The sequence below is a fragment of the Watersipora subatra genome, chromosome 1, assembly GCF_963576615.1.
Source record: "Watersipora subatra chromosome 1, tzWatSuba1.1, whole genome shotgun sequence".
In the NCBI taxonomy this organism is placed as follows: Eukaryota; Metazoa; Bryozoa; class Gymnolaemata; order Cheilostomatida; family Watersiporidae; genus Watersipora; species Watersipora subatra.
The window spans coordinates 60,699,507-60,713,074 of NC_088708.1; the positions used below are offsets into that span (position 1 = coordinate 60,699,507).

At 32.7% G+C, this 13,568-nt stretch overlaps 2 protein-coding genes across 2 annotated transcripts; both read left to right on the forward strand.

Moving 5' to 3' along the window:
- The first annotated feature begins 9,216 nt into the window (after positions 1-9,216).
- On the forward strand, positions 9,217-9,633 carry LOC137389843 (uncharacterized). The gene has a single exon (XM_068075981.1). It carries the CDS (start codon positions 9,217-9,219, stop codon positions 9,631-9,633), a length of 417 nt encoding a protein of 138 aa, XP_067932082.1.
- A 121-nt stretch (positions 9,634-9,754) lies between these two features.
- Positions 9,755-10,237, forward strand: LOC137389852 (ATP-dependent DNA helicase PIF6-like). The gene has a single exon (XM_068075993.1). It carries the CDS (start codon positions 9,755-9,757, stop codon positions 10,235-10,237), a length of 483 nt encoding a protein of 160 aa, XP_067932094.1.
- Positions 10,238-13,568: the final 3,331 nt, after the last annotated feature.

Consider the following 13,568-nt stretch of genomic DNA (forward strand, 5'->3'; position numbering starts at 1 on the left):
CGAGTTCTAACAAATGCAGATAATGCTATAACCCAAGTTTTAGTAAATACAGATATAGCTATAGCCCGAGTTCTAGAAAATACTCAGGCTTTAAGAAGCTTTTAAAGTGGGTTTACTCTCAGAGTTGCATTATGGTCAGGTACAAATCTCATTCTTAAAAAGCTGCAAGAAAGACTTTTGATTGGCTATTAATATTTATGTACTGAGTACAGCTGACTCAATGCTTCTACGATTATATACATGTACATTGTACAGTATATACAGTCAAACATGGATAACTCGTCCACGGATAGCTCGAACACACGGTTAATTCGAACATTTCCTTTGGTCCGTTCCCACGTAATGATAAATTGCTATAGATAACTCGAACTCAACACTGTTAATTCGAACTGTTTTTTTGCCCAACAGCTACCGAAACGGTTGTTTTCGCTTTAGAAAATCACTTTATTCAAAGCCATAGAGGTAAACTTCATCTTTTCGTAATTCATAAGCGTCGTTATTACCACTATCGGCAAAATATTTTTGTCAACGACTTTTCTAAAAGTTTGGTGAAATTTGATTTATACTGCGATACGATGAATAGCACGGGCTAGCCGGGTCACGCGCGCAAGAATTTTCGCCACGCACATACAAAACAAAAATCGCATGTTGTTTTGTATGTGCGTGGCGAAAATCATTGAGTGCGTGACTCGGCTAGCCCGTGATGAATAGTTTTCCGACGTTGATTCCGTGTTGAATCAACGTCGGAATGTTGAATGTTTAAAACGTCTTAAAAAATGTTGTAATTAAACGTATACGTTGTCTGAGCTACAAAAAACTATTCATCGTTTGACCTAAACACAGAATACGTGTGTACATTCAATAAGTATCTATTAAAAAAGCGTGAGTGATATAGAATGTACCGTAAAACCTCGTAAAACTTCTAATTGAACTGCCTCGGAGTGTTGCTCTTAACGAATCCCAGGTAAAGTAAGGTAATCTGCATAAACTTCAAGAAAAAACGGCAAAATTGATCGTGGGTAAAACCCCAAAAGAAAAAAATGTCTTTTCTTTTGAGCATTTCAACAACGATCAAGTTTTGCCAATGTCAATCTGAAAAACGTCCTGGCAATAACATCACCTCAAACAACAAACCAATCTCAAGTGATAGAAAAATCTCTATACTTTTTCATGAAAACATTTTAAACTTTACATTAGAAGCATTTAATTTGAAACAAGCCATTTGTGCTTTTGATTTATATTATAGTTTGTATATGTACATGTATCTACTAATAAATAAGTAAATATATGGACTTGTGACAGTGCTCTGATAACTTGAGTGCTCTGATAATTCGAACACTTTTGCTCGGTCCCTTGAAGTTCGAGTTATCCATGTTTGACTGTATATATATAATATATATATATATATACTCAATGCTTCTACGATTATTTACACTGTACAGTATATATATTTCGCTATCGCTATTGCACTAGTCAACCTGGGAAATACAAAACTTCCATGTTTGTACCAACTTAAATTATAGTTCAACAAAATTAATTAATACTTAAGAGCTATAAAGTTTTAAATTATAAACCTCGTTTTAAAAAACTACCATGATAGAAGATGGCGAAATTTTAAATGCACTGTTTGCAATGAACTTGATATTGCATTGATCATGGGATGGAATGCTCGACCATACCTAGGTAACTACATTTGTTACACCAAACAGTCTGGTGAGTATCAGACAACTGTGTACCCAAGAGTGCGCTGTATGATTTACATTTACATAGATATCTGGTTTACTCTTAGCCATACTTCTAATGTGTGCATAAGTAAATGTTTCGAATATCAAGGTCAGACCAGAGAGGTCAGACCAGACTAAGGGTGAATTACAAATGGCTTCTGCCTTGTGGGGTTAAATATCTCATGCGTCTTTATTCTTTAGACAAAACCCGTTTTAACGGGGTGAAAATGTACAAGTAAAAGTGGGGGTTTATAGCCTTGAGAAGCCAATATTAATAAAGCTATGCTGGTTCGTTACATTAAGAAAACAAGCTAAGATATACCAAGTCACAATTCCGAATATCTATGGCAAACACTTCATGTATTGTCAAGAGAATAAAACAAATATAGAACAGTTCATCGCTATGCAAGATTTCCTTAATCGCTACTTCAAGCAATTACAACAAAAAAGCGGTATGTTATTCAATGTCCGGTCATTTACACGAGTCCAATGAGTAGAGTTTGTCCAGGAGAAGAGAGAGATGATTACATAAACATAATAAAGTAATAGTTACTGAATACTGTATTTAATAGAACAACTATCAGTTAATATGCTACTTAACAGAGCCACTCTGTCTAACTAGTCCTCAAAGCTATGGAGTAAATATTAGTCTTGCAAATGGTGGAAAAATGATTGCATAACATAATAATACATTGACTACCAAAATGCAGGGTAATAAATGACTGAAGAAAAGTGAATAAATACTGAAAGAGCTTACCACCATAAACAGCTGAGAAGATACATAAGAATAACCACAACATTGTCTTCAATGTGGATGAGCACCTTCAGATAATAGAGCTAATGAATGAATCTAAAAATAATGTACAAAGTTGATCTTGTTTTGAATTAATCAAACAGCTATACGTGTGTGCAAATCAGGTCTTGTTTAGAAAGATGTTTGAAATGCTAATTTTATGATTGCTGTAAGACAGAAAATGTCATTTAGTATCTAATATAAATGCTCTGATGTAATCAGACCAGTGTGTGTTACTCAGGGAAATATTGAAGTGATTCTTGAAATATTTTTTTAAAAATATTACTAAGGAAACCATCGTTAACTGGAAACAATTACAAGTAGCCTCTGAGGGACATATGAATGTATATGAATATAAATATATATATACTACATATATAATAAATACAAGTAATGTCTGAGGGACATATGAATGTATATGAATATATATACTATTTTTATAATAAATACAAGTAATGTCTGAGGGACTTATGAATGTATATGAATATATATACTGTTTTTATAACAAATACAAGTAATGTCTGAGGGACTTATGAATGTATATGAATATATATACACTATTTATACAGAAATGTGATGCATTGGCAATGGGGTTAACTCAAAGCCCAGCAATGATTATAAAAAGGTTTTGGAATTCAACTACGTTTAGTATTAATGCTTCTAGTTTTTAATTTTGAGGCAGTAGTTATTCTCCCTTGTGATTAAAACCAGAACTAATTTTTCACGGAATTCAATAATTCGCGGAATTGACTGTTTGCGAAATCGCGAATTTTTATAACCATCGAATATTTTCATCCTGTAGGGTAAATACAAGTGACGTCTGAGGGGTATATGAATGTTTATGAATATATATATAGATATATATATAGATACATATATAGATATATATATAGATATATATATATAGATATATATATAGATATATATATAGATATATATATATAGATATATATATATACTGTATATATAGATATATATATACTGTATATATATATATATATATATATATATATAATTGTTTCCTCACCCCGGATACCCCGTATGGGTGGTAAATTCTGCTCTAACTCGGGTCTCCTACCAGAGACCTGGGAGTTTGAGCACTCGTCTCAAGATCTTAGCTGTTCCCAATAGCGCACTTTTCTGCAACTCACCTGAGTTGATTGTTGTTGGTATTTGGGCAAGCCACATTTTATGCGCCGGTGTTATTGCGCCCAGTGCCCCAATGACTACTGGGATTACGGTTGTTCTTACATTCCAGCATTTTTCAATTTCTTCTCCAAGAGGGAGATATTTTTCTACCTTTTCTTTTTCTTTGCTGGCTATATTGTAGTCATTGGGTACTGCTATATCTATTATAGTAGCCCTCTTGTTCTCCTTGTATATATATATATATATATATATATATATATATATATATATATATATATATATATATGTATATATACTACTTATATGATAAATACAAGTAGCATTTGAGGGAAATATGAATGTATATGAATATATATACTACTTATATAATAAATATAAGCAGTGTAGTAATCTGAATGACTATTTGTTATCTTTATGAATAATAGCTCTACAATCATCAATCAATAACCTACAATCAATTTTCTGATGTTTCATGGTAAACAAATGTTTAGGTAACAGCCGATCTACAGAAGAATAACGGAAATACTTTTAATTTCTTATTAACACTGACACTTTCCCATACTAAAGTATGAAAATTGCTCATTCTGTTTTAGCATATTATGATACTAATAATAAGTGGGCTGGACTGATATCTCTTTCAGGTTAGGCGTTATAGTCTCTCTAAGCCTTCTGTTTGAGAGTGGACAACTCCAAAATAACAAGTTGAGCTGGCAAAAATATCTCATGTCTGCTAGGTTTCACAAAAGGAAATAAACAAGGCTACCAGCCAATAGCAATTAGTACCCCTATGCCAATATAATCAATAAATGATCTGGCTGTTTTCTAGTGCAACTGGTTAGAGCGCTGATGCAACTAGTTATACTGCTGGTGCTAAAGATTTCCTAGTGCACAATAGAACAGAGTTATTGCTGGTGTGATATGATCTGCTATGAAACCATGGTTAATGCGTGTATTGGTATGTGTGGCCTTGGCCCTGCTTGTTTAATTGTAGTTACTTGTAAGAGAAGAGTAGGCTGATGATGTGATAGCTTGTATTGTCATTTCAGGTAATCTAAAAATACCCTCTACAGAGCTTGAAACTGACATAAATAGAATGTAGCTTAAGCATGATATACATGTATTACTTGTAAGCATTTTAATGATAGGTTGAATTCTTACAAGATGTCCAATCGGAAAAGAGATAGATGACAAAAAAGTCCAATCCACTTGATTACATACCAAATCTATAAACATTTAGAAGGCGAGAAGATTTACCAGCATACAAATAATGATACACAGCTGTGTTAATAAGTAAATAAATATCCTTAACTCAAAACACATATGAGTTAAATGATAGCTGAGAAATATATAGATAAAATTCTCAACAGTAAGCATAAAGTTTTGAAAGATATCAAATCAACACAAAATGGATGTGTGGTTTGAGTTATCTAAATGTATAAAATACAACAAAAGAGAATTTTTAATACAGTACTGTATACCGCAAAGTTTGTCACTATTGAGAGTTATGCTAAAATCAATATTCAATTTGTTTCTTTCTTTCTGCCTCTTTTGCCCTAGTCTGGCCATAGCTGTTTTTTAGGCATTCATATAAATGACTAGCTAATACTCGATAAGACGCATATAACACAATGTTGAAGACATCGTCTTTTGCTGTTTTAGTACTGATAGTGTTGAGATTTTGTATTTACTGTTTTGAAAAAGTTTAAGTAATTTTATATTTGATAGCTTTAGAACTAATTCAGGAGTGATAGAATAATATTGGTTTTATAGGCATCGTCCGGTAACAATCGTAGGTTGTGGGCACCAGTCAGAATATCTTTTCACAAAAAAAGAATTCATTTTCCTAAATCTTAAGTATATTTAATACTCCAAGCTGATAGACATACCACACTTATAGTGGCAAAACCTGGATTAGTTTATCGTCTATTGCTTGGGTACTGAACTATTATAGATTGTTTCATGAGACAATTACTCCTAAACAAAATAAAGTTGTCAGCATCATGATCTTTGCAAAATAGCTCGACTGCTGCTGTCACACCTTGTTTGCACAAACCAATGTCAAGCTATTGGTAAGATATACATGCAAACCTTTATAGATACAATATTTATTCCTTTGGTAGGCTTTAAGCTCATGGTTTTTATCTGGTCAAAAGTTTTTAGTTTGAGCAGATCAACACGATTGGGTACAAACGAACATACATGACAATCTTCAATTTATATAATAGTTGAGCCTAGTGCATTGATCGATGTATCAACATTCATTGCTAATGTACACAGAGACATACGAGACTGCTTTCAACATGCATATATGTATATGAAGGTACAAGTTGGTAATTGAAATGATGAATCACTCTTCACTGTCATCGAACACATAGACATCGATGACACAAAACTTAGGCAGTGCTGCATCTAGGTCATGGAATTGTGTGAACCAGAAACTACTTCACGAACTAGAGCCAAATCTACATGAAAAATATAACCTACCTTGAAGTTTATAACCATAAAGTAATAGTCCACCATAATTAAGTTATCAGCAGTGTGTATATGATACCTATTACTCGTAGTACGTCTGTGCAAGTTGCCTGCAAACAGCAAGTAGTAGCATCGCATGTCCTATTCACTTCCTCTTTTAAGCACCTTTAATCAGTCACTTGAAATGGCTGCAAAGGTCTTCAGGGAGCTGAGTTTGGCTGCTTTTCAACTTGATTACAGGAGAAAGAAGATATTTTTTGTAATCAACAATTTGCTTACTTGAAATTTTTGACTTGACCTTTTTATATTTTGTGTTGCTATAGTTTGAAAGGAAATGCATCAGTTCCATTCGAAAAAAGATAATGCTATTATTAGGCAAATTCCTTGGCTTTAAGATGCATTTTTTTATTGATAGATCAAACTTTCTTCAAGTAAATTATGAATGTGTGTACATAATCTATGCCTTTGGCTTTTATTATAGGCTGAGACATTGATTCTATATGAATATATATATCTATATGTCTTATATCTATATATATATATTTCTCAAAGTCCGTGTGTCCGTGTGTCGGAAATTTGGCCATAAATCTTAAAATCTTGTTTTTTGTCATTTGATGGATTTGAACTCTCAACGGTTTTCTCATCGACGATCTATAAGGCATTCCAGTATACTGTTTCTGGATGCTTTACCACTGAGCTATAACGCCTTATTTAAACCTGTGTGTTTTTATATACATTCTCATATAACAGATACGCTATGCGTGGGCAAACTATTAATTAGCCTTGTTAAAAAAAACCCACCAAACTGGGTATATATGTTTCTTCGACATTTCGTACCTTACATACCTGCTATTTATTTTACATCTACATTTAGTTACTAATTTATTTCCGCTACTCAAGAGACTTTTCACAGCTACATTATGTTTTTTGACTTCTCATTTGGTACCTTGCATTCCACAATCATTAAATACGAACTAAATCATTGTTTGTTTAAAAAATATTTTACGTCATTTCTTTTAGTTCAAATTAAAACATCTTCGTTTGGATGAATATTTTCCAGTTTGTTATTAAACCTTTATTTTAATAGCGATATAGTAAATTACCAAGCGCAATTCCCTTTTCTCAACAGACAGATAAGACAAAGTTCGCAAACGCACACGAAAATCACAAAAGTTCCTATCAGTGCTCGCTTTGTGTACTAACTTACACATCTTTCCTTCTGAACCTAACCAATTAGTAATTCGTAATTAATTTTACATTTTACAACACACATTTGTATGATTATCTATTAGATTATCTGTATGATTTATCGTGTAACGTTACAAGTATCAGTTACTCCTCGCTATCTTATATTTACACACATTTACATATTTTGAGAAATATATATCTAGATTTACATTCTCCTATTACATTCTTAAACTTCTTATAACTTTTGAAGTTTATAATATTAGTTTTTAAAGTTCGTTTCATTATTGTTATTATTTCACCTTGCATTTTTTGAAACGTAATTTGAGTATCGTGTTTGAAGTTTTAACATTATTCATTTTCAAACACCGCTATTATTACTTGGTCAGTTTCCAATCTTTATTATTAATATTAGTAATTCGTAATTAAGTTTACATTTTACAACAAACATTTGTAAGATTATCTGTTAGTTTATCTGTTAGATTATCTGTAAGATTTATCATTTACATATTTTGAGAAATATATATCTAGATTTACATTCTATTACATTCTTAAACTTCTTATAACTTTTGAAGTTTATAATATTAGTTTTTAAAGTTTGTTTCATTATTGTTATTATTTCACCTTGCATTTTTTGAAACGTAATTTGAGTATTGTGTTTGAAGTTTTAAAATTATTCATTTTCATACACCGTTATTATTTCTTAATCATTTTCTAATCTTTATTATTAATATTAGTAATTTGTGATTACTTTTACAACAAACATTTGTAAGATTACTGTGAGATTATCTGTTAGATTATCTGTAAGATTTATCATTTACATGTTTTGAGAAATATATATCTAGATTTACATTCTCCTATTACATTCTTAAACTTCTTATAACCTTTGAAGTTTATAATATTAGTTTTTAAAGTTTGTTTCATTATTGTTATTAATTCACCTTGCATTTTTTGAAACGTAAGTTGAGTATTGTGTTTGAAGTTTTAACATTATTCATTTTTAAACACTGCTATTTTTACTTAGTCAGTTTCCAATCTTTATTATTAATATTTATCGTGTAACATTATAAGTATCAGTTATTCCTCATTATTTTATATTTACACATGCATTTGTAAATCTTGGATTTACATTCTCCTATTACATTCTTTACGTTTTTTAATAATTTGTTTATTACATGTTTTCTCAAAAGTTACACATTGTCTAATGCCTCCAAAGAAAAGAACCTGCAGTGAGTCATCACAGGAAAGAGAAGAAAGACTTAGAAAAGACAGGCTGAAGAAAGCGGCTGCTCAAGCCTTGGAAACTGAGTAGCAAAGAAATGAACGCTTAGCAAAGGCTAGAGAAAAGAGAGCATTACAGACTGAAGAACAACATGCACAAAGACAAGCGTATGATTGAGACCGAATTGCAACTGTAAGATCTTTGGAGACGTGCGAACAACATGCAAAAAGACAAGCATGTAATCGAGGGCGGATTGAAACTGTAAGATCTTTGAAGACTGACGAACAACGTGCACAAAGACAAGCGTGTGATCGAGGGCGGATTGCAACTGTAAGATCTTTGAAGACTGACGAACAACGTGCACAAAGACAAGCGTGTAATCGAGGGCGGATTGCTGCAAGAAGATGCACATCTTGGAGAGAAAAGTTTAATGCAGCATTTTTGTATGACTGCTCCTTTAATTATGAGAGTGATTCTTATGAGTCTCACTGGCAGTCGCATCTTCAGGTATAGCCGCTACATTGCTGGAAGGTGGAACAACGTCTCATTCCATGTTTAGACTACCATTAGATATAGGACGCCTGGAGACTCCTGTTTGCAACATCCGTAAAGGTACTGGATTGGCTCAATTGTTACAGACCACAAAATTAATTGTTTGGGATGAATGCACAATGGCACATAAAGCAACATTGGAAGCTCTGGATCGCATGCTTAAAGACCTTTATAACAGTGACAAACTTATGGGTGGTGTATGTGTACTTCTTGCTGGCGATTTTTGTCAAATCCTAACGGTCATACCTAAAGGAACTCCAGCTGATGAACTCAAAGCTCGCTTAAAGGATTCTTATATATGGCACTGTGTAGAAGTTTGTAAATTGACGACAAATGTGAGAGTGCATCTGGGAGGGGATGACGCTTTGGGGGAGTTTTTTGCACAACTTTTAAATATCGGTGAGGGAAAGCTACCAGTTAACAATGGGCTAATCTCTCTACCTGATAATTGCGAATTTATTGTAGACACAGAAGAAAATTTACTACAAAAAGTGTACCCAAATATTCACGAAACTATCTACAGCACCAATGGCTGAAAGAAAGGGTCATTCTGGCACCTAAAAATGACACTGTTGACCACATCAATCAACTACTTCTTGAAAAAATTCCTGGGACTACGACTTCATTCCTCAGCATAGACTGTGGAAGTTGAAAAGAATGACTGTCAATTATTCTACAGAATTCTTGAACTCTTTACAGCCTGCCAGTATGCCTCCTCATAGTCTTCAACTATGCGTTGGTGCCCCAGTTATGCTTCTTCAAAATTTGGATTTACCTAGACTTTGTAATGGAACAAGATTGATCATCGAAAATCTATTCCTAAATCTTATTTGTGCTACTGTGCTTACCGGAGCTGCGATGGGTGAACAAGTTTTTATCCCTAGAATACCACTAATTCCGACAAATGTGCCGTTTCAATTTAAACGTATTCAGTTTCCTGTTAGACTGTCATTTGCTTTGACTATCAACAAATCCCAAGGTCAAACACTAAAAGCTGTCGGCATTAACCTCCTTACTCCTTGCTTTTCTCATGAACAGTTGTATGTTGTGCTATCCCGAGTAGGCAGTAAAAATGTTCCATACATTTTCTCGCCATTCGGCCAGACAAAGAGCATTGTTTACCCTCAAGGGCTTCAGTGATACACTAGCAGTATGCTCGGCAAATTTTCAAGGATATCTTCCTCAGCAACAGTAACTTTTCATTGTTATTATTCATGATATTTTGGTTTTTCACTTTGTAGATCATATTTCTATCAATTCATATTTTTTGCAACCATTGTGGTAGAACAGACTAACAATTGCTTGCTAATTATTTCACATTTAAACACTTTTACTGATGTCTTATTTTTCTGTAAATTGTTTGGATTGGCACAATCTGCCTTGCTCATAAAATATTTTAAAGAATTTATATTTCCACTGTCATGTAATAAACTTCAAAAATAAAATTCTTGAGATATTAAACACTGTATACATGTTCGGTGGTCTATATGCCTACTGGGGAACCCGCCACCTTACAAAAATGGGTAATGCGCCATTTGTCTACCTCTTGGGTGGTGTGGAAATGACATGTCCACAAATATTACAAAACTTTTATTTCATTCATGGTTTTTACGTTAGTTCTTTGAATTTAAATAATTTCTACAATCATTTTTATTTAAAGAAGTTCTCTTTGTTTGTATGAATATTTTAAAATTTTTTTAATGTTTCTTTCAACTCTTTGTTTTAACATATTTTAACTCTAATTTTATCACTTATCTGTTTGCGAACACTTTTTTATTATAACGGATAGAAAAACAAAGGGAAAAGGTAATAGTGAAAGAAAAATATTAATACAACAATAGAACACTATGAGCAAGGTTGACTCAGAAGCATGTTAGATAAAAAGTCAAATATGCAAAAAGTGATTTCTAATCACTGAGACAACATCTAGGTAGCATCTATGTGCTGCATATGAAGATTCATAAAGCTACCATAAAAATGTATACATTTTCGGTGGTTTATATGCCTACTGGGGAACCCGCCACCTTAAAAAATAAGTAATGCGCTATTTGTCTACCTCCTGGGTGGTATGGAAATGACTTACGTTCATAAATATTTAAAAAATTTCGTTTCTCCAGCAACACCGGGTAGTACAGCTAGTATATATATAAGAGAGAGATGAATATCTCCCTCTTAGAGAAGAGATTGAAAAATGCTGGGATGTAAGAACAACTGTAATTCTAGTAGACATTGGAGCACTGGGCGCAATAACACCGGCGCATAAAATGTGGTTTGCCCAGATACCGACAGCAATCAACTCAGGTGAGTTGCAGAAAAGTGCACTATTTGGAACAGCTAAGATTTTGAGGCGAATGCTCAAACTCCCAGGTCTCTGGTAGGAGACCCGAGTTAGAGCAGAAACTACTATCCATATGGGTTAACCGTGGTGAGGAAACAATTTATTTATATATATATACTCATATGTATATATATTTATATATTTGTGATAGGTGAATGCGGTATAGTTAAACTACCAACATATATATCAAACTTTATTGTACTTTACTCTCAATGACTTGCTTATCAGTTGTTGCACTCTACTGACTCTAAAACACATGCTTATATACCATTCATAAAAACATTTGACATTGGGAGTCCCAGAACTGCATTGCTGCAATAACAGTTCCGTAAATAAAAATGCATTTACATTTACACAGATTGTGTGTTGACGGTGCAACCAAATGTTTCCAATATATCGATTATGTGGTGACGGCCAACTGTATCTCCAAAATGATTCTAAGCTTCTATATAAACGAAATGAGTGCCTTGAAATAGATAAAATGAAGTGTTGTGAGACTGTATTTGACCTCTATTTTATACACATGTATATATCAGCCTTTCATTGTTATCAATTATATTTAGCTTGCACAGCCGCCACAGCTCAATTAAGAAGTTAGACTAAGAATGTTAAAAATTAACATTTAAATGTTCACCTACAATATGCTAAGGCAGTTGGCTTTATTGTGCAGACAACTTCTCACAACTTTTGAGAAAGTTCTGAGTAGTGTAATTGATGTCAGAGCTGAAACAGTATCTAGATGAAATGCACGACACATGTACCTCACTATCAACAAACACAACAATCTATTCATATTTACTGAGTTTGCATGAACAAATGTCTCAATCAGAAAAGTGAACCTAAAGTCCTAAACATTAATTAGTTCAAAACTGACACAAATAATGTATAGCATTTGACAAATTCCATAAATAATTACAACATGACGTGCAACATTTTACTGAAATGAAAATATATACCAAAAGGGTTGCAAAACGTAAAACCTAATAAAGATTTGGTAATATGCCAAAAGTAATGCATATGAAAGTGTTTATTGAAATTTTTCATCACTCATGTAACTATTTTATACAAATTTAATTGATGACAAATCACTGTTAAAATCAATGGTAATAAAATAGTTACTCAAAAATTTTGAGTAACTTACTTGGTAAGCTAGTAATTTAAGTTAGTCTAAACCTTCACGGTAAGAGCTGTGTTAGAAGCCAGCTTAATAAACGTTACGCGTAATGATCAAGCGATCAATACCAAAAGTATTTTTCCCAACGCTTCAAGTGTGCCTATTTTAACCGACATAACGAATATGTGCACAATTATTAATAGCTAGAGTCAGTTGAACACGTTGTCTAATAGGCTGGATCACTTGTCTGCAGACTGGGAGGTTCCGAGATCAAATCCTCTTTAAAGTGGATTTTTTTGTACCTAAATCTATATTGCTAAAACTGGACAGACAAACTATAGATGACAGGCTAATACTGAGATTTATACAGTGTATATATATATGCATATATATATATATATATATATATATATGCATATATATATATGCATATATATATATATATATATATATATATATATATATATATATATATATATATATATATATATATATATATATATGTATATATATATATACATATATGTATATATATATATATGTATATATGTGTATTTTTATATAGATACAATAATTATGCTGACCAACAAGATTAACTGCGGTAACAAAACTACGGTAGTTGTGATAATAAGATTATTGAGATCGGCATTGCTTGGATCTGGCTTGCTTTTGCACATTAAACAACCTGAATATCACAACTAAAACTCTGGCAGTCTAATGTTACAAGTCTTTCCTCATGTGAGAATCTTAAAACATTACAAAACACTGCTGTTATAGTACAGATTATTCTGGAAAACAACAAAGTGGTCAGTTGCACGCTTGATGGCGTGCTTGTACAATGAGCTGAATACCACAAGTTTGAGCCCCAAATATAGATATCTTTTATCATACCTTTCAATTGCCTCCTATGTTATTTTGTCAGTGCCCGGTATTAAGCAGTATTACAAATTGTCAGAGTTTCATAAGTATAAAGATATTACTCCTGTCAAATAGTAAGCTGTCAGTCTATGATAGATTTT

Bases quoted from the DNA above. Each gene is read 5' to 3' on its own strand.
- LOC137389843 (XM_068075981.1), top strand. From the start codon at position 9,217: ATGGCACATAAAGCAACATTGGAAGCTCTGGATCGCATGCTTAAAGAC.
- LOC137389852 (XM_068075993.1), top strand. From the start codon at position 9,755: ATGACTGTCAATTATTCTACAGAATTCTTGAACTCTTTACAGCCTGCC.